Below are 21,500 nucleotides of genomic sequence, written 5' to 3'. Positions count from 1 at the left end.
GAAAAGAACCTTACAGATCATCTATTCCAACTCTCTACCTGGGCAGGGCCACCTTTCGGAGGACCAGGTTGCTCAGAGCTCCATCCAACCTGGCTTTAAACGCTTCCAGGGATGGGGCATCCTCAACTTCTCTGAGCAACCTGTTCCAGTGTCTCGCCACCCTCACCACAAATAATTTTTTTCCTAACCTCTTATCCAAACCTGGTTTCTGTCAGTTTGAAGCCATTCACCCTTGTCCTGTCACTCCAGACCCTTGTAAACAGTCTCTCTCCATCTTTCCTGTGGGCTCTCTTCAGGTGCTGAAAGGCCACAATTAGGTCACCCCAAAGCCTTTTCTTCTCCAGGCTGAAAATTCTCTCAGCCTTTCCTCCCAGCAGAGCTGCTCCATCCCTCTCTCTGATCACCTTGGTGCCTCCTCTGGGCTGGCTCCAGCAGGTCCTTCCTGTGCGGGGAACCCCAAAACTGGGTTCAGTTTAGGGTTGTCAACCTGCAGCAAGGATTCCTGCCTGTGCCTGTAGCAAGGGGTCCTGCCTGTGTCATTCCTGTGGCCAATCCTCAGGAAAGAAATCACAGGCAGACGAGGAGCTGCAGGCTGGTGGGTTTATCAGAGTACATACAAACTGAATGCTCCATACAGCCATATTATAGCCTGTTCCACGTTGTCAATTGTAGGCAAAAATGTGCTCCTTGCCTCCCAGGAACTGAGGATCAGGGACACAGATGAATATCTCATGCAGGAACCCTTAAACCAAAGGGATAAACTTGTGCCATGCTATGTGCACCTATTCGTGGACCAGCACACAGAATGTCATTGCACAAAGCAGTTCCACAACATATGCAGCCAGCAGACAGAGCATGATGCAAATAATCCATTCAAAAGCTAACATAGCCCAAAACCTCATCTGTGAGCTGTGAAAAAGGCAGAGTGTTTGCCATGCTGTTACTAGACATGTTGAGACTGCTTCTTTCTGACTGACAAAAGGCTCAGGCATCTGTGCCACTGTGGCTCAGTGGCACGACTGCCATCAAAGCTGTCTCAGGACAGATACCAAGCTGCCACTGTGACCCAGGGCACTGGGGCAGCCTGTGGCACATCATCCCTTACGTGCTGCCCACAGATCTGTGCGTGTTTGTGTGGGCAGAAAGAGCTGTACTGGCCTTGACTTGATGGAAAAACTGATTTCCAGGCAAGGGGCAGGGTGTACTCATCCTGTGAACACTGTGACATCTACAAACTGGCCTGCCTGTTTCACAGCACCCATTTATTCTTTCAATATTGCCTTGTTATCTGTGCACCAGCCTTCTTTACAAATGGGTCTACCAGTGTGATGCAGCTCCATGGCAATGCCAGAAATTATTTCAATTGCCACGACGTGGGAGAAAGTGCTGTGGTACAAAGGAGCCCTTTATTTCACAGCTGATGAGCTGTGGGCTTGTGCACATCACAGACCAGACACTCAGGGGTAGAATTAGTGAGCTATGGGAAGGAAAACTGAGTGGAAGGTGGGTGGAAAAATTGGCTGGGCCAGTTGGCAGGGTTGTGTGAGTGCTGTGCAGTCCAGCTGGCAGCCTGTAGTTGGTTGAGTCCCTCAGAGATGAATCCTCTCCAGAATATCCACAGAGCTGCCCAAATTCTTCCTTGCTCTCCTGTGCTCATGGGCACCTCAGCACAATGAAAGTAAGCCCTTCCTTGCTGGTAGCCCCTAGGCTAATGCATTCTGGCTTTCAGAGGTGTTGCTACAGATTCTGGAGAGCAGGATGCTGCCTCCAGGGATCTGCAGGCTAGTCCACACGGATCATGCATGGCCTGGCACTCAGCTCCTCTGTTTGATGGTAGAGCAGCCCCTCTTTAATGTGATGCCAGCTCACAGGGGGCTGAGCACGGGGCAGCAATGTTAAACACTGCTAACTTTGATCAGAGATGGGTTTGCTTTGGGAAGGAGGAGGCCTGCCACCACCTGAATTTTTGTGGGGTCACGGTGGTCACAGGGGTCTCAGGATGAGGGAAGAGATGTAGATCTGATTCTACGTTACTGAAGGCTTGATTTATTATTTTATGATATATATTACTTTAAAACTACACTAAAAGAATAGAAGGAAAAGTTTCATCTCAGAAGGCTAGCTAAGCTAAGAATAGAAAAGAAGGAATGATAACAAAGGCAGCTGCCTCAGACTCTCTGTCCGAGTTAGCTCTGCTGTGATTGGCCATTAATTACAAACAAGCAGATGAGACCAATCACAGATGCGCCTGTTGCATTCCACAGCAGATAACCATTGTTTTCATTTTGTTCCTGAAGCTGCTCAGGAAGAAGAAGTCTTAAATAAAGGATTTTCATAAAAAGATGTCTGCGACAGTCACCCAAGTCTCTCAGAGCTGTGGCTTTCTGCTGTGGGCAGCAGCAGCAGCACATGTGTCAGTAGCCAGCCCCGGGGGAGTGCTGCACCTGCAGCACAGCCCTGCACAGCCAGGAAATCCCCATGACTAAAGGCTGCAAGGGCTGCCCCTCACCAGCTTTGCCTCTGCTAGTGCTGACTGGTTTTGCATTTCTTTGCAACTGCAGGGAGCAGTTTCCAAATAAGTGACTTGCAAATGTCGTAGTCCTCCTTAAATGTAGAGGCAGGTGAATAAAAATGGAAAGGGACGTGACACTCTTGAGCAAGTGACAGAGAGGAACAAAACCTCTGTTGCTTTCTTCTCTTCCCTATCTCAGGGACATTTTAAGAATTGCATGAAAGTCACTTAGATCTCCACCAGACTTTTTCCAGGAACTCCTAGAACAACCTTTTATTCAGATTACCCAGCACTTAAACCAATTGGAGAAATGCTTCTGCTATTCCAAACATTTTAATCCATGGTCAGTGTGATTAATGAGACCACTGAGAGAGGAAAGCAAGTCGGGTCTGCTGCTTATAGAAAACACAATTTTTTTGCTTTGTGGTTCAAAATTTCCTCATTCTTTTTCTCGGAACAGTGTGAGAGAGCGGAAGTGTCTCAGTTTGAGATCTAATCTGCTCTGCCTTCTCAGGAAGCTACAAAAGTCTCAAACAAGCTTTCAGTTGATATCTTTTTCTAAATAAGAGGCCCTTTGGACAAAGCCTTGCTGATTGGAGATCAGAGCAGTTACAACTCATGCCCTTAGTTCCCAATACTTTACCTTACACCTGTATCCCCTTGCCATCAGCCCAATAGGCAGAGTTTAATTCCTCTAAAATACAGCAGCTGTTGGGTGTTTTGCTCTGCTGAAAGCTTTGCCTGTCTCATTGCAACTGTTTAGGGAGGCCTATTTCCATTTGCAAACCTGTGCAAATTAACATTTGTCAGAGTGTTTATATCAGGGCACAGCTCTGGTCTCTGTGGCTGTCAGTTTTTGACCCAGCTAACTTAACTGCTTCTTGGCAGTCACAACCATATTTAAGCTCACCTCAACATCCTTTTATAGGTTCAGCAATTTTGCAGATGTCTTCAGAACCTGAGGACTAAGTGCAATCTGCCACAAAAGCCACAAGCTAAACCCCTCTGAGAGAAATTCAAGCTGAATTTAGTCCTTCTCTAGAATGAGGAGATGATAGAAGCCAATTCAAAGCCATTATTTCAGAAGTTAAGTCATATTAAGTAATGTCAGTACTGCATGTCATGATGCACTACTGGCTGGAAAAGCATTAAGAAACAAATACAGCTGCTTGATACAAGCTCTCACATTCTTCATCCCACCAAGGGTTCTGCATCCCCACCACACCTGGCAGTATGGGGTTATTGCTGCTAAATTATGACATTTGTTGCTGGTATCAAAAGTAAGTTAAAACCAGAAACAAATCATAGTAGCTCTCTTTATTTAATTTTTTTTGGTTTTGTTTTTTTTTTTTTTTTTGTTTCCCTAAACAGTGTTTATTTACTCCAAACCTTTGAAATCTTGCTAATGCAATTTTCTAAAATGGCATTTTTATACTACAGAGCAAAGCAGCCTTGTGTGTTAGGAGTCTGACAGCAGCAGTCTTTTGAGAAGTCAGGAAAAGTACAGAAAACACTTGCATTGGGGAAAAGAAAAAGAAAGGGAGAAAAAGCCTTCCATTTGTTTATAGCTTCTTCAGAAATACTCTTTTAGGGGTGGAACTTTTTGTGTTTCATCTCTTCTGAAGGTGATTTTCTTTCAAGCTGTCAGCAATATGTGGAAGCTCTTTAACATAAATGCAAAATTCCTTAAATTATGAAAATTTTGTGACTAATGATTGAGCAAAAAGTCCCCCTATTGACTTGATACACAGATTCTTATGCATGCTAAAAATGCTCAGTGGAATTACTATTTACTGTGTTAGTCCTAGAAGAGAGCAGTCTTTGAAATGTAATGACCACATGAAAAATCAAGTATTTTGAAAGGGCTTAAACACATGGTTCTGTTTATTATTGAAGGAAGTACTCTAAAAGAAGACAGGCAGTTAAAAATGTGTATTCCAGTGTGAAACATACTGGGAAAAGACAATAAAATCTCATATGAAAGACAGTCAGGTACAATAACCATGTTAGCTTCCAAGTTCTGTATACAAACACATACTCTATTAACAAACTTCACATCACACAAAAAAGGCAACACCTTCACAAAACATTATCATAAAAGCAGAGCACTGATCCTGATGGCTTTTTTGCTCTGAGTTTGAATTTTCTGTATAATGCTTGGGACAAATGAGAACAGGTGTGAAAAGAACCATAAAAAAATTGCCACTGCCATTGGGATGTCTCTGTTCTTCCACAACATAAAGACCACAGAGAACTAAATTCAGATTCACCCTGCAGTTCTCTCATGGTTCCAGAAAAAAGTACAGGAAAAATGACAGTCTACTTTAGAGCTCACTTTGGAGAAAATTTGTGTGAAACAGCTTTAATATTAGTGAGAATTGGCTTGGTACTTTTCAAAGTAGAGTGTGACTGTATCCACATTTTTATTATGATGATATATCAATAAAAAACATTCTGTACACAAATCAGCAAAACACAGCTGAAAATAGACACAGTGTGATGAATCCATATATTTTTAAAATAAATATGTACAATATTTACATTTTGGACAGTTCCAGAAATTAACATCTCCAGATTATGAACCACTACCTAAAAAAATTCCCTACTAATATAGAAAATGCATTTGCTGTACAAATATTTATAAATATTTTTGTATAAACTTTTCAGGGTAAAATCTGTGGATTCATTGTAAAGAAAAACATGAGAAATTCTTATCAACTAACATTTAGCTATCAAGTGTCCACATATGAAACAGTTTGAGCATCATGAATCAGAAAAAAGTAGATTCTCAGTGTTGAGAATATTTTGTATTCTGCTTCTGTGCCACCATACTGACAAATGTGATTGTCTTTTCTGAAAATCTGCAGAAAAGCAGCAGGACCGAATCAGTTTGACTCACTGATTGTTATTGACTGCACCATGTCACACAGGGCCTCTGGGTCTGCTTCTTCTTTACCATTATCTGAATTTTCTGATGAGATGTAACAGCCAGAATCTCTTGGACAGTCATTTAACTGTGATTTGTCAGAACTCTGGTGAGGGCTCAGGTTCTGCGTCTCCTGGCCGTCCTCACTTTTCTGCTGTTCTTCAACTAGAAAGAACAGAAAAAAGAAAGAAAAAATTGTCAATACAAGTACCTTGGGAAAGAGCTGAGATAGCAGCATGACTGATCTTGAAGAACTTTGGAAACAGAGCTGGTAACCTACACATGGCTACATCAATATATTTTGTCCATCAGAAGCAGAGAGAATTAAAAGTGCGATTACACGAGTGTAACAACACCTGAGCTGACAATGGGGTTGGTCTTTTTCCTTCTGGATGTTTCTCAGAGATGAATTTTGGGGGCTTTGGCCCCATCCTTTATGCTGAGGTGCTTCTTTGGCCTGATCCTTTATCCTGAGGCTGTGCAAAGTGAAACAGTGACTGTGTGTGGTCACTGTGCCCACACCAGAGATGGAACCTTCCCCCTCCCAAGCTTGTGTATCACAGACTGGGATACTGAATTAACCACTGAGCCTTGTTTAAAACACATTTCTCTATAGATCTGTGTCTTTGGAGTGCAGCCCCACCACCTGATGTGCTCTCTGCAGCACAGAGAATGCGCTGCCCTTCAGAAGTGCTTGGCACAAAGACGTGCCAACCAGCTTTTCTAAAGCACCCAGCTTTTCAGCAGGAGTGGGTGGCTGATGGAAACTTCCACCAAGCTCAGCTTGATATCCAGAAGGTTTTTTTCCAAAACACAGAAACCTCAGAGGAAGCTAAGCTGCCTAATTTCTGCTGTATGGTTTTTCAACGCTGTTCCAAAACTAAGTAGAAGCAAATTATCTTGCAAATAATGCTGGATGACTAATCTGTTCAAATTCAAAAATCTGGAACTCAGTGGCAGTATCAACAGACCCCTCAAGAAAAGCTCAACAAGAGAGGACCTACAAGTATCTAATGACTCTTATGTGTACTGGTTTTAAATTTCCTCTTCCTCTTCTCTAGCTGTGAAGTACATGTTTACTCACAGTAAATTTCTTAAGAAAATAAGCTATAAAATATAAATCTTTCCATTTCCTACTTTTTTTCTTGTGCTGTCACCAACCACCTGTAGCTGTAGTTTTACTTCAAATTGTATTTGGCTTTCTGAACAAAGTATAGGGAAACATCTCAGAGGAAACAGATGGTTTTGCTCCAGATTTTTATCCCTTCAGAAAAATGGTACCTTTTTGCTTTTGCAAAGAAAGTTCCCTTCTTCTACTTGTTTTGTTCCTCTTTGGTTAAGCAGTCAGTTCTGGATCTTTAGTCATATTTAAACTGTCTCAATTCAAGTCGAAATGGAATGGAAGTCCAAAGATATGAAGGATTTAATGCTGTGTCAAAATCTATATCTATTTTAGTTTCTAGAATTTAAAAATTTTCACAAAGAGCATTCATATAGACTTTTATTTCAATTGTTGGAAATTTGGTAAAATGTGAAAGACTTTACATTTGATTTTTTTAATCTACCTTCTATTGAATAACACAGAATAAATTAGAAATGAAAGGCTGAAATTTTTCACTCCTTTACAGTGAAATGGAACAGTGGGAGAGTTTCTTTGGAGACATTTTTCATTGTGGGAGATTGAACAAACTTCACAAAGCATTTTGATTTACTGAGAAGAATTTTGAGGTCTTGATGGAAGTTTTGTAGATTTGTTTGGCCTGATTAAATGTGCTTAATATCTTCTAACTTTCAATTGCCTAATAAAATTAAAAATTGTAAAAACTAACTGATTTTTTTAAAGAATCCAAAGTCTCAACTTAGTTATTTTTTCAATAAAGTCTGAGGGTATAGGCATAACCAGATGTATTTCAAAGAAAAATAAAAAAATTACTTTAAATATTTTCCAAGGAATAATAATGTTCTCGGCTAAATTAATTGTTAATTGCACTTGCGTGCAAGAGCACGCGTTGCAGCAGATTTAATTGATATCTGTAACTGTTTGATCTCCTTCTCACTTTACAGAACACAGTTTGTCATGTCAAATGTTATCTCTCTCTTTGCAGGGAAAATATTTGATCATGGAGGGTCCGATTGATTTCTGATTGAAGTCAGGAAGGAATCACAAAGGCGTCGCACCGGCGAAGGTATTCCCACTGCTGCTGGCAGTGATAGCACAAAATTCAGCACAAAATTCAGCACAAAAAGCAGCGATGCCCCAGCAAAGCCTGGTCCTGAGTGTGTCCCCAGCTCCCTGCAGCCCCATCCCACCTTGGGGCGAAGGGAGCCGGGGTTTGTGCAGCACTGGGAGCCCTCCTGCCCTTGGCCTCCCCCAAATCCCCTCGGCCGCTGACGCTGCTCGCTGCCCTCTCATCTGCTGCCCTGGCAAGCACTGACCTACAAAGGGTTAATCCTGTTTACAATGCCAAGGGCAGAGAGGAGCCCCCATCCACTTTGTTTGTTCTACAATGGGAAGAAGACCGAGTAGCCAGTGGATTAAAAGGAAAATGTGGTCTCTCTCAGTCACTGTATTAGTGCCTTGTAACTGGTTGTCTATATAATCTAAGCAGTTCCTATGTGAACAACAGATCCTAATTTTTTTATCAATGTCTCCCCAGGGAATAATGCCCAGACAAGCCTAGAACTGAGATTTCTTTTCTTTTCTTTTTTTTTTTTTTTTTCATTCTGAATTTAGGTAAATAATTAGGAAAATGAGAAATCTCTATTTAGAAGACATACATATATGTAAAACTTCTTGTAAAACTAGTTGAATTTTCTTATATGAAAAACTGAAAACCAAAAATATTCAGGCGTTTGAGACAGTAAAAATGCTATATTTTCTATTTTTCATTCTAAGCAGAAAAAGTTGGAAGAACACCCCTCCCCCTCCATTTTTATGAAGAAAAGACTGTAAGCAAACTTTGGTGCCTTTTTTTTCTCTTTAAAGCAGTCTTAAATATTATGCAGTAACTACTAAACCATTTGAACAGGATCCTGAGTATTATAAAAATACATATTGTGCAATTTTAGAAGTTGCTTCATGATAAGAGCAAAGGAACTTTTACTCATTTTCTTTTTTTTTTTTTTTTTTTAAGTTTTTGGCTCTTCTATTCCTTTCTGCTTAAGTCCTTTCTCTAACATGTACACACTCAAGTTCTACATTAGGAAAGGTGGGTTTGCTGCTTTAATCTTTTGGACATCAGAAGAAAGCCACGCTGCACAGAAAACAGGAATTGATAAAATTAAACTGCCGTTAGATGTTGCGGAATCATCAGAAATAACTATCTTATCAACAAATGGAAGTCCTATCATTTTTCTACAGTAAAGCAGTTTCACAGAAGATAAATGGCTCTCAGTCACTGTTGTCTATGATATGGCCAGAAGAGCCCAAGATATGCATCATTTTGACACATATATTCCAGTACTCTTTTAGACAGTAGGATTATATTCAGACTTCTGAAAAAAATGTGAGGCCTTGAGCCTTGGTGAGAGATGTGTGATGCATCCCTTATCTTCCTCACTGCTTAGACCTTTAAAATGAGTTTTTGTTATTCAATGACTTAGATGTGCACGACACGTGCAAGGATAGATTTCTTTTTTCCTTCACCAGCGCTTTTCCCCTTTCTAATGAGGTTAAAGTCCTGATTAGGGAAGCACTTTAAGCTTGGCTTTAAGGGAATTCAGCTCAAGAATGCACAGAGGTCACTCTGACTCCTGTGCAGTTATGTCAGATGAGTGGCAGGAGGCTTGGATTTTGTCTTGGACAAGAAGAAGGTTACCCAAGAGCAAACCAAACTTCATGAGTGGGCTCTCTGAGAGTTTGCCTTTGTGGGTTTTGTCAGCTGGGCTAGGAGCACTGGGCTCCTGAGTGCTTTAGGCTGAGCCACTCACCTTGCAGCGGTGCTGTACTGAGCAGCACCTTTCAGTAACTAAAGGCTTAAAATCACAGAATCACTGGGTGTTTGGAACAGACTTCTGGAGATCATCTGGTCCAACCCCCTGCCAAGGCAGGGTCACCTGTGCAGGTGGCACAGGAATGTGTCCAAGTGGGTTTGGAATGACTCCAGAGAGGGAGACTGTGCCTTCTTGGGCAGCAGCTCCAGTGCTCTGCCTCCGTCAGTGTAAACTTCTTCATGTTCATGAAATGAAACTTCTTGTGTTTTAATTTATGGCCATTGCTCCTTGCCCTGAGACTGGATCCCACTGAACAAAGTCAGTTTTAGAAGATGAAGCCAGATCTCCAGTGTATGTACACAGGCCATGTATCACCTGTGCCAGTTAGACCATCTAAGTGTGAAAATGAAAGGAGATCTCACAATGCATCAAACTCAGAAAGGATCATCTGGGAGCAGTAAAGGGCAGTAATTCTTGGAAAAAATGCAGAGAAACCTGAAGTGGTTTATGCAGTACTTTGGGCATTCTAAAGACTAAATATTTTGTGGATATTTACAGATATGCAACCTAAAATACTGCATCCACTGAAATCAGTGGCACAGCTTTTGTGGGAGGAAAAAAAGTTATTGAACTAATGTGAGAACTTGTGGTGAAAACAGAAATGAGAAGCTTCTTTTTTTATCTAAAATCTTGAAGCAAACAGATGTGACTGAAAAAAAAAAAGGTGAAAAATACTAATACTCATGCAAGGATGAGCTTCCTCGGGAATTCTGGAAATATTATGTTCAGGCCAATGCCTTGCAGCACAGTACAGAAGGGGAGATTGTCTATGAGCACTGTTTGACCTTGACAAGGTACTGTATGATCCCATGAGTTGAAAGGCACTGCCCAGTGTAAAATGGAACTCTAACTCTTGGTCCCTGATTCTCACGTAAGGGATGTGACTGAGAACTGAAAGTCGTGTCCTTATTTATCTCCCATCTCGCTGTCCAAGAGCAATAAATAAAGAGTAAACCTTATTTGGTATTAGTGGAATTAAAAGCATGATCTGCACTTAAATATGAAAAGCAAGCTAAGGAAATGGATTTGGGGAGATAAGTGTAAAATATTATCCCCCAAATTGCACATATTCACCTTTTGGGGCTTTTCCATAAAATTACCTGCATGCACATATCCAATTGAGTCTCATTTTTTTTTAGCTCAGAATAGCTTTGGACTAGTGTAACCCAGTGGATTTCAGGGATGAACCTCTTGATTTAAATCATGTATTTGAGAAGAGAATCAAGCCTATTTTGCACACACAGAAATGTGTGTCCTGGGAAGCGGTCAAGAAAAGAAGTTCCAAACTTCTTTTATTACTTTATTCATTAACCATCCAGCAACTGCTTCACTTTAAAAATAGCATCCTACAAAAGCACAGACATCCATCTCCTGTCTAGAAGCCATCTGGGAGAAGAATAGAAAGCTATTAAGAAATACTTTATGAAAAAGCCTTTTTTTTTTTTCTCTCACAGCCATGAATTCATGGAAACCAAGACTTTTGCCCCAAATATAAAGGTTTGACCAACTTATAGAAAATCTAAAAAAATATCTGAGAGGGGGGGAAGGTCATGAGGAGTTTACAAATCCTTGCAATTCTAGGATAGCCTTGCTACATGAAATACTTGAAGATGATGAATTTGGGCCTGGACTCTCAGGAAGGAGAGAAAGAAGACAGTACAGTAATAGAAAAAAAAATCTGCTTTAAAAACACTGTGTGGTAGCAATTGCTAAATAAAACTTACTTTTAAAAATTCTATATACTTATACCATAAGTAAGAAAATTCTATATTCTCATACTATGCCCATAGTATAAGATGGGTAAAATTTGTTCTTTCAAATTCACTCAGGTCTAAATCAAATGTAAGTTTAAAAAAAAAGTCACTGCCAAAAATCCTGTACTTTGCATGGCTTTAAGTAGCATATAATGTGGAAACTACTGCTGCAGGTCTTTTGGTTAGAAAACTCAATAAATGTTTATTCTGCGAGATGAATTATACACGAGTATGTGTCATGAAGAAATTACTTAGTATAACATACAATAAATGTCAAGAAAAAGCCAAGGAATGACAGAGAAATTAAAAGCCTTGTAAAGACCTCTGGACATGTCACAAGATCAGATTTCACATTAAACAAATATGAAATCTTGTTTTACTGCATTTATAGGAGGGTCTAGTAAAATGAGGCTATGTTCCAGCACACTTGGTTGTTCTGAGTAATGGCAGTGTCACAAAAACTCAGAAACCCTTGTATTTCGACTCTGGGCCATACCTGCCTGTCCACCCATTAATCAAACATGGAAGCACAAATGGAATGCAGAGACAGGGAATTCTTCCAAGCTCTGTGAGGAAGATGGGCCTAGAACAGTAAATAGAGTCCATGGCCTCAGCTTATTTTTAAAAAGTGAACTTTTTACCTGGAAAGTGCTGAAATTCTATCTAGAATTCTCTTGGCCAATAAACAGATTACGTTGTAGCTGTGGGTAATTATGCAGCTCACTTCTAAGCAATGCACAAAATCAATTTTAATTAAAAAATCATTTATGCTGGAATGAGCCATGCCCATTTAGGAAAAAAAAAATATTGACCCAGGAAAGTTCAGTCCAGATGCAGAATTCACTTTCAGAGTAGCACCCAGCTCTTTCAACCCAATTTTCCAATCTGATTGACAGAAGGACAAAGAGGTCAAACGATTCGTACAACGTCAGACTCATGCGGAGCTTATCCCCAAGATCATCTTGACGCCCTGTCTTTTGTTATAACAACTTAACAGATAGCTACTCTCCATTCTGGTCTTTAATATCCTCCTTTCTGGAACAGGTTGTTCAGTTCTTTCCCCACCAGTCATGTGACAAATGCTCTGATCCCTCTGAACCAGACATGGTGAGGATTCAAGAATCAAACTAGGACAGTATTTACTCATGGCTTACCCTAAAATATACACAAATCTTACAAAATTTAACTAGACTTAACTGAATGTTTATAGCTGGTATGACACAAAAAGATGATGTGGTTCTGGTCCCAGTGAGTATTCATAAATTATGGGAAAATTACTTGATTGAATTTGAATACTGGAAAGATTTGCTGTACCTACCTAAGCTGCATGTGAAACAAATATTCATTTAATCTCTTGAAATGAGACTACAGTGGCGTCACTGATTCTGAAGCATGGACCCCTTTGTAAGATTTAATGTTATTATTCCCAGAGCTGTTACAAGAATTTGAACTATTAAACCATGCAGATAACGTCAGGGACACTGTTTTTCCTGAAGAAGTGACTAAATCCTATGCTGCCAACATAGGAAGAACCCAGTTTGGATAATAAGGGTGAATATATTCATTTTCAGAATATGGAATGTACAAGGACCTTGTTAGGTTTGGTTCTTGCACAGGTGCATGTAGAACATTAGGGGTTAATACACATTCAGTATTGAAAGCTGCTTGCTCTGCTTTTTGTTACCCAGCCAATACAAATAGCAAACCATACTCTCACCACTACAGAGCAGTTCAGCACTTGTGTGGTCTGTTAGAAACCATTATGTTTCAATTTGGCTTTCACAACTATGCAAAACTGCAAACTTACAATCTAGCATTTTTCTTTACTATTTTTCTCATGTTAAATGTGGAAAAACATTCTCAGTAATAGGTGCAGAAAGCACAGCAAGGCTGGTTCCCACAGAAAATACACCATACTCAGTATGTACATTTTCAGGTGCCTTCCTGGCAGATCTCTGCAGTAAAACTTGTGCAAAATGTAACCCTTTTCTTTTCTGGATTCACTCTTTCAATCTTTGGTTCTACATAGACAGCCCTTCAAGAGTTCTTTTCAAACCTGTCATCTCACAGAGCTATAGACCAGAAAGAACTTCTGATCCTGGAGGGCAAAGAAAACCTTTCTAATGGCACTCCAACAAATTTGCAAGAGCTTTTCACTGGAAGCTGAATAAGAACAGGAACAACTTAATGTACAAATGGGGTCCCAAAAAAAGCCCAAACATTCAGGAAAAAAAAATTGAGAGCTGTCTACATACTGAGGAGATAATAAGTGGATCCCTGAAAAAAATTGCTATTAAACTATCTCAGGAAGACATTGTTTATCCTTCTCTCTCTCTTTGTCTGTGCTTCTCAATTGGAAGTGCACATTGATGACATGACTGCTCATCATAGGGGGAGTATGCACAAATAATAATGAAGATGAAAACCCCTCCCTTCTCATTTGGCTGAGTATCTAATTAAGTAGATGCTTAGCTGTAGTTTCTACCAAACTGACATAAATTATTTACAATTCAAATTCGGACTGGAAATATCATTAAAATATCATAAAAAAAGGTTTTCCTTTTCTGTATCCTAGCTTTTCCAGTCCTCACAAAAGAAACAAGTGAAGAAAACCAAATGGTGACCACATGCATATACATACTCCATATATTCAACTCTTGGAAACTCACCAGAAACAGAAGTTAGATTAATTTTGAGAGAAGAACGGAAACCAGCTATTTTATATATATATATATATATGCGCTTGTTTGGTTGGGTTTTGTTTCGTTTTTTTTTTTTTTTTTTACAACACTTTCCTACCAAAAAAGCTAATTTGGATAAGGATTTAAGTGTGTGATGAAGTGAGGGAAGAAAAAATTTGTAATTATCTGCGCAATGTTGTTTAAAAAAATTAACAAAAATTCTTTACTGGAGCTGTTTGACCTAAGCTCTCTTTTGCTTAAGATACTAGTGCATATACTCTTGATAAATCTCAAACACTTACTGTCACAGTCCTGGAGATTTTCAATTGCTGATAACAACCTTGCCCTGTCTTCTGGGTCAGAAATATTTAATTCAATAAGGTGGCTTTCATGCAGATCCTTTAAGTCCTCTAGAGTTTCATAGCCATTCAGCAGGAGGGTCGAGGCGTATTCCTACAAAAGGAAACAAGCAAATCTTGTCATGGAAACAAGCACTAAGTTTAGTAGAGGAATAGGCACAATTTCACTTTTTCTTTTTGGCCAGGTTGAAATGGGCTCTGTTCTCCAGTCCAATTGGAGAGGTGGAGGGCAAGAGGGAACAGAGGCAGAGATGCCTGGGAGCCCTTCTGGCCATGCCACCACCTGTGCCTGAGCTCCCTGGATCAGCCCAGCAGCAAGCAGGACCAGGGCAGAGCTCTGTCAGAAATTATTGAATTTGCTGAGGTTCTGGACTGTTGTGGGTCACTCCATGAGTGTCTCTCCCACACTGAGCCCAGGAGGGGCTCTGAGGTGAGGGGTGCTCTGCCTTTTCACAGGAGAACCCCTTGATCCAAGCAAGGGGAGAAGCAGAGGGAGCCCTGGGCCCTGCTGTGTCACACAAGGTCCCCCTTGAGCTGTGTGTCAAGTCAGTACAAACCTCTGTGCATGCTCCAGGGAAAGGAGTGTTTGCATCAGCAGCAAAGCAATTACCCTTATTAAAAATGTGACTTGTAAATCACGACCTCATTACACTTTGACACTCAGTCAAGATCTAGGGTTGCAGAGAGGGAGAGAGGCTCAACATGAGCCTGGTGCAAAAATACTATTGCTCCCTAAAGACCACAAGAAATGAGAAACACAAATTCTCAGTTTTGGCTCTGGAGTCAGACTGCAGCCCTGCCCCTGAAACATCCACAGCCACACATCTCCTGTGTTCAAACACACAACTGCAGTCAGGTGAGCTGACAAGTCACCAGTGTCCCTCTCTGAGTGGCACAGCCACATGATGAGGTAAAATGCAGTTCTATAAGCCACTCATGATGCCTTTCCTGGTCTTAAAAACTCAGAACCAGACACAGTTAAGGGATAAGGGGGTTTTACCTCAGTATTTAATAAGGATCCTTATTGGTGCACACTTCACCAGGGTGGAATGTGTCACAGCGCACCCACACCACTGATTACGTATACAATTTTTAGACCTTATAAATTAGCATATCTAACAAGGATGCCCCCGTGGATGAATGAAGTGACATTCCCCCATCTGTGGAATTCCTCCCTGGATGGGCCAAATCTGGTTCACAGGATATTTTCTAGAGAGGACCTTGGTTTCCCAAGACAGTGTAGGGTTTTCTGTCCTCCCACTACGAGGTCTTTAGGATGTTTGGTCTCTTGGCATTACAAAATACTGGGACTATGCTAAATTATCAGACTTAAGGAATTACATCTATGCATGCTAAGAATACCGAGGTTACATAGAAGTTATATAAAATGTATATACAGAAAAGGCAAAAAATCATCTTGGCATCACTCACATCAGATAAAAGACAGACACAAGGTTGCTTTGCTTTGCTGCCACCAAAGCTGCTGAAACCTGCCTTTCCCCTCCTGCCTGTAAATGACATTCAAACCTGAGCACACAGAAAGGGAACGTTTCAAACAGAGCTGGGAAATGCCTTGGCTGACCTGCAGGTGGACACATTCCAGGAGCTCTTGCAGTGTTTTAGGCTTGGTCCTTCTGCTTCCTCTGTGTGGGTTTATCCTTCTGGGTGCAGCTTCTTCCTCCAAGATAATATCCACATAAATGAACTTGAAATTTCCTACTTTGTTGTTCAGCATGCCTGTCCATATGCCCATGGGAGTTTTGCAGATGATATCTATGATGTCTCCTTTCTAGAACAATAAAAAAAGCACAACACAGCTTATATTTCTGGTTTGTTATATGTAGCTTTTCCTCTGTGGACCAAAACCAGCACTAGTCAGTGTGAAGTAACTTTGTAATTATCTAGATTTAGTGCCTTTGCTTTTATAAAATCCCAGGAAAATAATTACAGAAAGTGGAGCTAGTCCTTATCTCCAAACCTTTGAGAAGGAGAGGTGAGCACAAGCAGCCCCTCTCACTATTTCTGTGCTCCACTTGGTCCCTGAAAAGGGATAGGGTTGCATCAGCAATTAACTTTTGTCATGGGCAGTGGGCATAGTTTTGGCAAAAAGCAAGGGATGACTGTAAGGTTATTTTCAAAACATGTGCCATAGCATTTACAGAATAATCTTATTATCCAGCCTCTCAAGGATCTCCAAAAAAGATAGCTGATCTATGTGAAAGGTGGACTCCTACCCATTTTACAGGAAAAATCACTGTCTACATTTCTCAAAGACAATAAAGAACATTTAACTCCCCTAACAAATATGAGTGCTGAAAAAGGTGACAACACAGCTATTTCAAGGAGGTTTTTTGGTGAAGGTGTTCACAGCCACATTGTGGGAACCAAGGTCTCAGCTCAGGAAAACAGTCATTCTGAGTAATTCTCATAGTAAAAAGGCTCTTACAAAGTCATGCACCCTACACAATTTGCTTCCAAGGACCTCAAAAATGAGCCCTCTCTTCTTGGCAAATATCACAGAAAAATGCTGAAAGCCTTTGAAGAGTTATCCAACAAATGCCTGCTTCATTTGGGATTCTGTTACAAAGTTAGAAATCAAACTCAGTTTGTTTAGATGTGTGCCCAGCTCCAAAGTTTACATATTTTCTGGTCTGGTCAAGGAACAGCAAGTCAAGTGGTCACCCTACTTTTTGTACAAACCCAAGTACAAAACTGATTGTGAGCTGGTGACCTGGTTTAGTTAGAACATGGGGCTCAGATCTGTGAGCACATTTGAAGTGGAAACTAAACAAACATTTATTTAAAGGTCTACAAGCACATCTTATTCTACAAACTCATGCAGGCTCAGGAGCTTCAGATGTGGATGCAGGTCAGAATTAGGCAGTGGCTCCAAGCCAAGCTGCAAATGCACTTTGAATTCAGATTCGGGGTACTGAAATTTTGTGTGATAAATCCAGGGGATTTCAACCCTAAGTATCAGCTTACAATTCCAAAATACACCACCCTAATTAATAAAAAAAGAAACCTATATGAGCCAGCAGATATTTGCCATTTAAATAATTAAAAAATGTAAAGTGTATTAAAAGAAATGCCCTAGATGTGGGTGGAAATGGAGGGTAAGTGCTGAAGACTGCAAGTACCAGCAGAGCAACAGCTCTCATGTAGGCCAGAGAGGAGGAGAGGGAGTCTGTGTGAGAGACAGGATTTGGCAAAATGAAGCAGCTGTGAAGAAGGAAAAAGTCTGAAGGGCTGGGGGTTTTTAAGTAATGTTCAACTGGGCCTCTGTTTGTTGCACTTCTTCTTCACTCACACAGCCACAGGTTCACAGAGACAGGTGAACCCCAGAAAGTTCACAGCTCAAATATAGGCTTAAAGAAAAGTTTAATGGAAAGGCAAACTGTTTTTATTAAAGGCAATGGGTGCCACTGAGCTTTGGATAATCCTAGTTATGACTGGGAAAGCTTGGGGAGACAACTTTGTATCCCATGAGATTTTACTCTTTCTTACTCCAGACCCTGCATCTGTGTTGTATGCTTCCCACGTACAACATCCCAATTCTCCCGTGTTGTATGTGGAAAGCAACACATATTTTACTCTGAGGAAGGCTGGGGTATGTAGGGAGACACCATGAAGGGGTTTTTGCCTGGAATCTGTGCCTTAAAAAGCCTTCAGCAGCGCTTGGCTTTGCAGCCTGGTCTGAACTAAGTCCTTATAGAAGCATTGCGAAACCAGACCAGCCTTGCTTTTAGAGTGTTCCACGTGCTTGAGCAGGTAACAATTCATTATTAGATGTATTATTTAGATGTAAAATATGGTGTCCCTGGCATTGCTAGTGGGAGAGAAGGGGTCCTGGTGGCTGTCCTACCTTGATTTTGAGTGAGTCGGTGTCGTAAGGGCTGGGTGTGAAGTCGGTGTGCACCTTGGCGCGGCCGCAGAAGGGGCCGTTGTAGGGCACCTCGTCGTCCAGGCGCAGGCTGTCCCTGTTGCTGGTGCCATCCGAGCAGCTGGTCACCCCACCTGGGAGAGAGGCAGCTTGAGACACCCCTGCACCAAACCCCCACACAGGCAGCTCTGCACAGCAGCCCAAAGGAAGGGTTCAGTACCGCAGAATCAGAGACACAGCATACCCTGTGCGGGTTTGACACCTTCCAGGATAACTGCATTCAATAAAAATCATGCTACAAGAGACAGCACAAAATGGGTAGGAGATCTTTCATTAATATCTTCCCTAAAGTAATCTTTTTCTGGTGATGATACTAATAGACTACCTATTTTATTTACAGACTTTTTGAAATATTACCTCTGCAGATTAATAAAATGTACCCTAAAAGTGCAATTTAAGGAATTAATTCTGCTGAACTTCCCTTGTTTATTCTGAGAAATGAAAACAAGTACTGTAGAAGTTATTTTATTTCATTCCAGAGCTAGCTGAAACATCAAAGGAACCTGCATTGCAGAGGGAAATTTTAATCTTATCAACATTTCTGCCTGTCATTTTATCCAAGTTGAGCAATAAAATATCAGCAGAGTAATTCAAGCAAATTTGAGCAAGCTCTGCAATATCCCATCCAAATATGTTTTTAGATAAGAGCAGCAGTGTATTGGAAGTAAACTCCCATATACGATTTTCACAAATCACGTCACAGAAAATGATCATAAAAATGGTTTTGTTTGAGGTGATTGCTTAAGTGCACAGCTCCATCTCAGGGCCAGATTAACTCTAAGTGCAAATGGTCTGGACTGCAGCTCCAGGCTGCACTCAGGGCTCAGGCAGTGCCTGCAGGGTGGCACAGCAGTGTAACCAGGGATAGCTGTGACCTGCCACCCAGCAAATATCCACAGCAGGGCAACACAGAGAGAGCTGGAGGCACAATTCTCATCAGAGACTGCTCTGAAAAAGGCTGCCCCGGTGGAGGAGGGTTTGGAGGGTTTTCAGTGGGTTTCAGGTGGGCTGTGTCTCTCTGCATCATGTCCCAAAGCTGCCAGGTGAGACCCACATCCTCCACCATCTTGTGTGGCTGCACCCAGGGATTGCAAACCCAGCACTAAGGCAGTGATAACTCCACAAAAATGTGGAGTTATGCCCTATAATTCATGTTATTTTTTTTCTTCACTTAGTATTTACACTCTTAAAAAACACTCAGCTTATTTCTAAATAGATGTATACCTACCCTAGCTACTACCCATTTAACCAAATTACACTTTTGTCTGCCAGAATGAAGAGCTCTCTACCATCACATTTTTGATCACCAGCTCTGATTCCACAGACATAAGCAATAACTATATTGATCCAGTGACTGAATGAGAAGTATAGGTGTCTTGTACTTACTAGATGAGCTCTGGCCACTGTTCAGACTGTAGAGACTTTCCAAAGAGTCACTGGTTTTCAGGGAGACCTTCTCAGTGTGTGCTCCACCACCAGGATCACTGTCTTCTTTTCCCTCTTCATTCTTTAACACAAAAAAATCCAATGTTAACCACAAAGAAAAGTGTTTTAGAGATTTTTTTTTGTTTGTTTTAAAGCATCATTAGAGATTAGCTCATCATTGCACTTTACTAAGGACTCCTTTGTGAGAGAAGACATTTTTTGAAGTTGATGCCTGGTACTACCAATGCCCAACAATCACCCCTAGTATTTTGTGATCCTGGAGAAATTCCCTCTTGTTTCTGCCCCACTCACTTCATCCCCTCCCTGCTCAAAGGAAGACTGCAACAAACCGTAGCAGAGCTGAAAGCTTGAAATGGATAATTTGTGGGCAGCCTGATAAGATTTTGTCTGCTTGTCTCAGAGAAGGAGATACAAAGCTCAGCTCTGAAGGCAGGTGGTGAAGAGCTGGCTGGCACAGCTGTGTTCTGCACTGAACTTGTGAGGATGGTGGTTGCTTGTGGCAGGCTGGGGACAGCTTGCACACACGTGGGGCACTGGTGTGTTCTAGCACCACACTGCCCAGCATTCACCCTGTCCTCGAAATCCAGGGCATTTCAGAATTAACAGGTACATGTTTCTCTCACAAAGTCTAATGGTGTATGAAATTGGCCCCTTGAGTTTATCCCAATAAATCACACCTCAGGAGTCACAGCCTGTTCAGAACAATAAGATCCATATTTCAGTCACAGTTAAGTTAGAGACGATGTAACTGATAAATTAAATAGGGATGATCTTTTAAAAGGAAGGATTTTTCAGTAGAATTTATCATGTTGCATGTGATACCTGATGCAACTGAAACTTCCTTCAGCACATTGTATTTGGGGAAAAATTAGTTATTCACCAGTTAGATGATGAAGCAAAAAATGACAGTGCATGTGTGAATTAGAGACCCATACAGGTACATATCAGGCAGAGCACTGAAATGAAGAACTATATTGGTTTCCAACAAGAATTGTGCTTGTTACAGCAGCCAGCAGCATAACAGATTAATCAGGAGGCTGGTATTGATTGCCATCATCTCCTGCAGGAAGGAAGATCATGCTACATGTGTGTCCAACCAGATAATCCATTGAATTTCTGTCATGGGAATTGTTGCTTTAAATGTGCAGAAAGGAAATATAAAAATATAATATAAAGATCATCGATTGCACTTTAGAAAAAAAAATAAAAGAAAACTAAACTAATGAAATACAAATCCTTGTCTTGGTCCTCCAAAAGGCATTTAAAGTATCCTGTGAAAAATTGTTTTCTACTTGTGACATTCCTCATTGATTTTCCTTACTTACCTTACATTGACATGTGAGATAGGATGCAGACTAGATAGATTTTTTGGGGGATTGTTACGTGTGACAAGCTTTTTTTCTTATAGTTTTAAATTTTGGAACTTACTGACACAAAGTACTGAGAAAACAGGGTTTTCAGTATGTGCAAGATTATGTTTTTTATGTTTAATAAAGATAGTTCCACTAAGATTAGATAAGGTAAAAGGAGATAAGTCATATGAGCTGGAATTCTCTAGGATGCTGGCTGACCTTTACAAAGTGGACTTAAGAAATAATTCTTGTATTGGGAGATAAATTCTCTTAATGAAGACTTTTGTACACACTGAGCATCACACTGATGATGGGGTTCAACCAATAGTCCCTTGTGTCGTGTCCACATGAGGAGGGGTTTTGTGCTTATACAAATGTTCCTCAATGAAAAAGCAAAATTAAATGAAGTAAAATTCTTATGACTCTTGAGCCCTTGCTGTGTGATTTGTGTGTACACTAAAAAGCACGTGAAAGAGCAGGTACATACCAAAAGCTGGCTTAGTTCAGTATGTGTTGTTACCCTGGTTTTGTGGT

General features: G+C 40.8%; 1 protein-coding gene across 1 annotated transcript in view; it reads right to left on the bottom strand.

The window, feature by feature from the left end:
- Positions 1 to 4,364: 4,364 nt before the first annotated feature.
- Positions 4,365 to 21,500, bottom strand: part of SAMSN1 (SAM domain, SH3 domain and nuclear localization signals 1) — a 34,299-nt gene continuing 17,163 nt past the window's right edge. The window contains exons 4-8 of the mRNA XM_063150056.1: positions 19,555 to 19,675; positions 18,091 to 18,242; positions 15,808 to 16,014; positions 14,169 to 14,319; positions 4,365 to 5,603 (exon numbers count right to left, since the gene is read on the bottom strand). Of these exons, the coding sequence (XP_063006126.1) occupies positions 5,398 to 5,603; positions 14,169 to 14,319; positions 15,808 to 16,014; positions 18,091 to 18,242; positions 19,555 to 19,675 (837 nt within the window). The 3' untranslated portion in view covers positions 4,365 to 5,397. The remainder of the gene's footprint in view (positions 5,604 to 14,168; positions 14,320 to 15,807; positions 16,015 to 18,090; positions 18,243 to 19,554; positions 19,676 to 21,500) is intronic.

Source organism: Melospiza melodia, chromosome 2 (assembly GCF_035770615.1).
Source record: "Melospiza melodia melodia isolate bMelMel2 chromosome 2, bMelMel2.pri, whole genome shotgun sequence".
Taxonomy (NCBI): Eukaryota; Metazoa; Chordata; class Aves; order Passeriformes; family Passerellidae; genus Melospiza; species Melospiza melodia.
The sequence above is the reverse complement of the archived record's forward strand: the minus strand, read 5'-3'. Positions and strand labels throughout refer to the sequence as shown.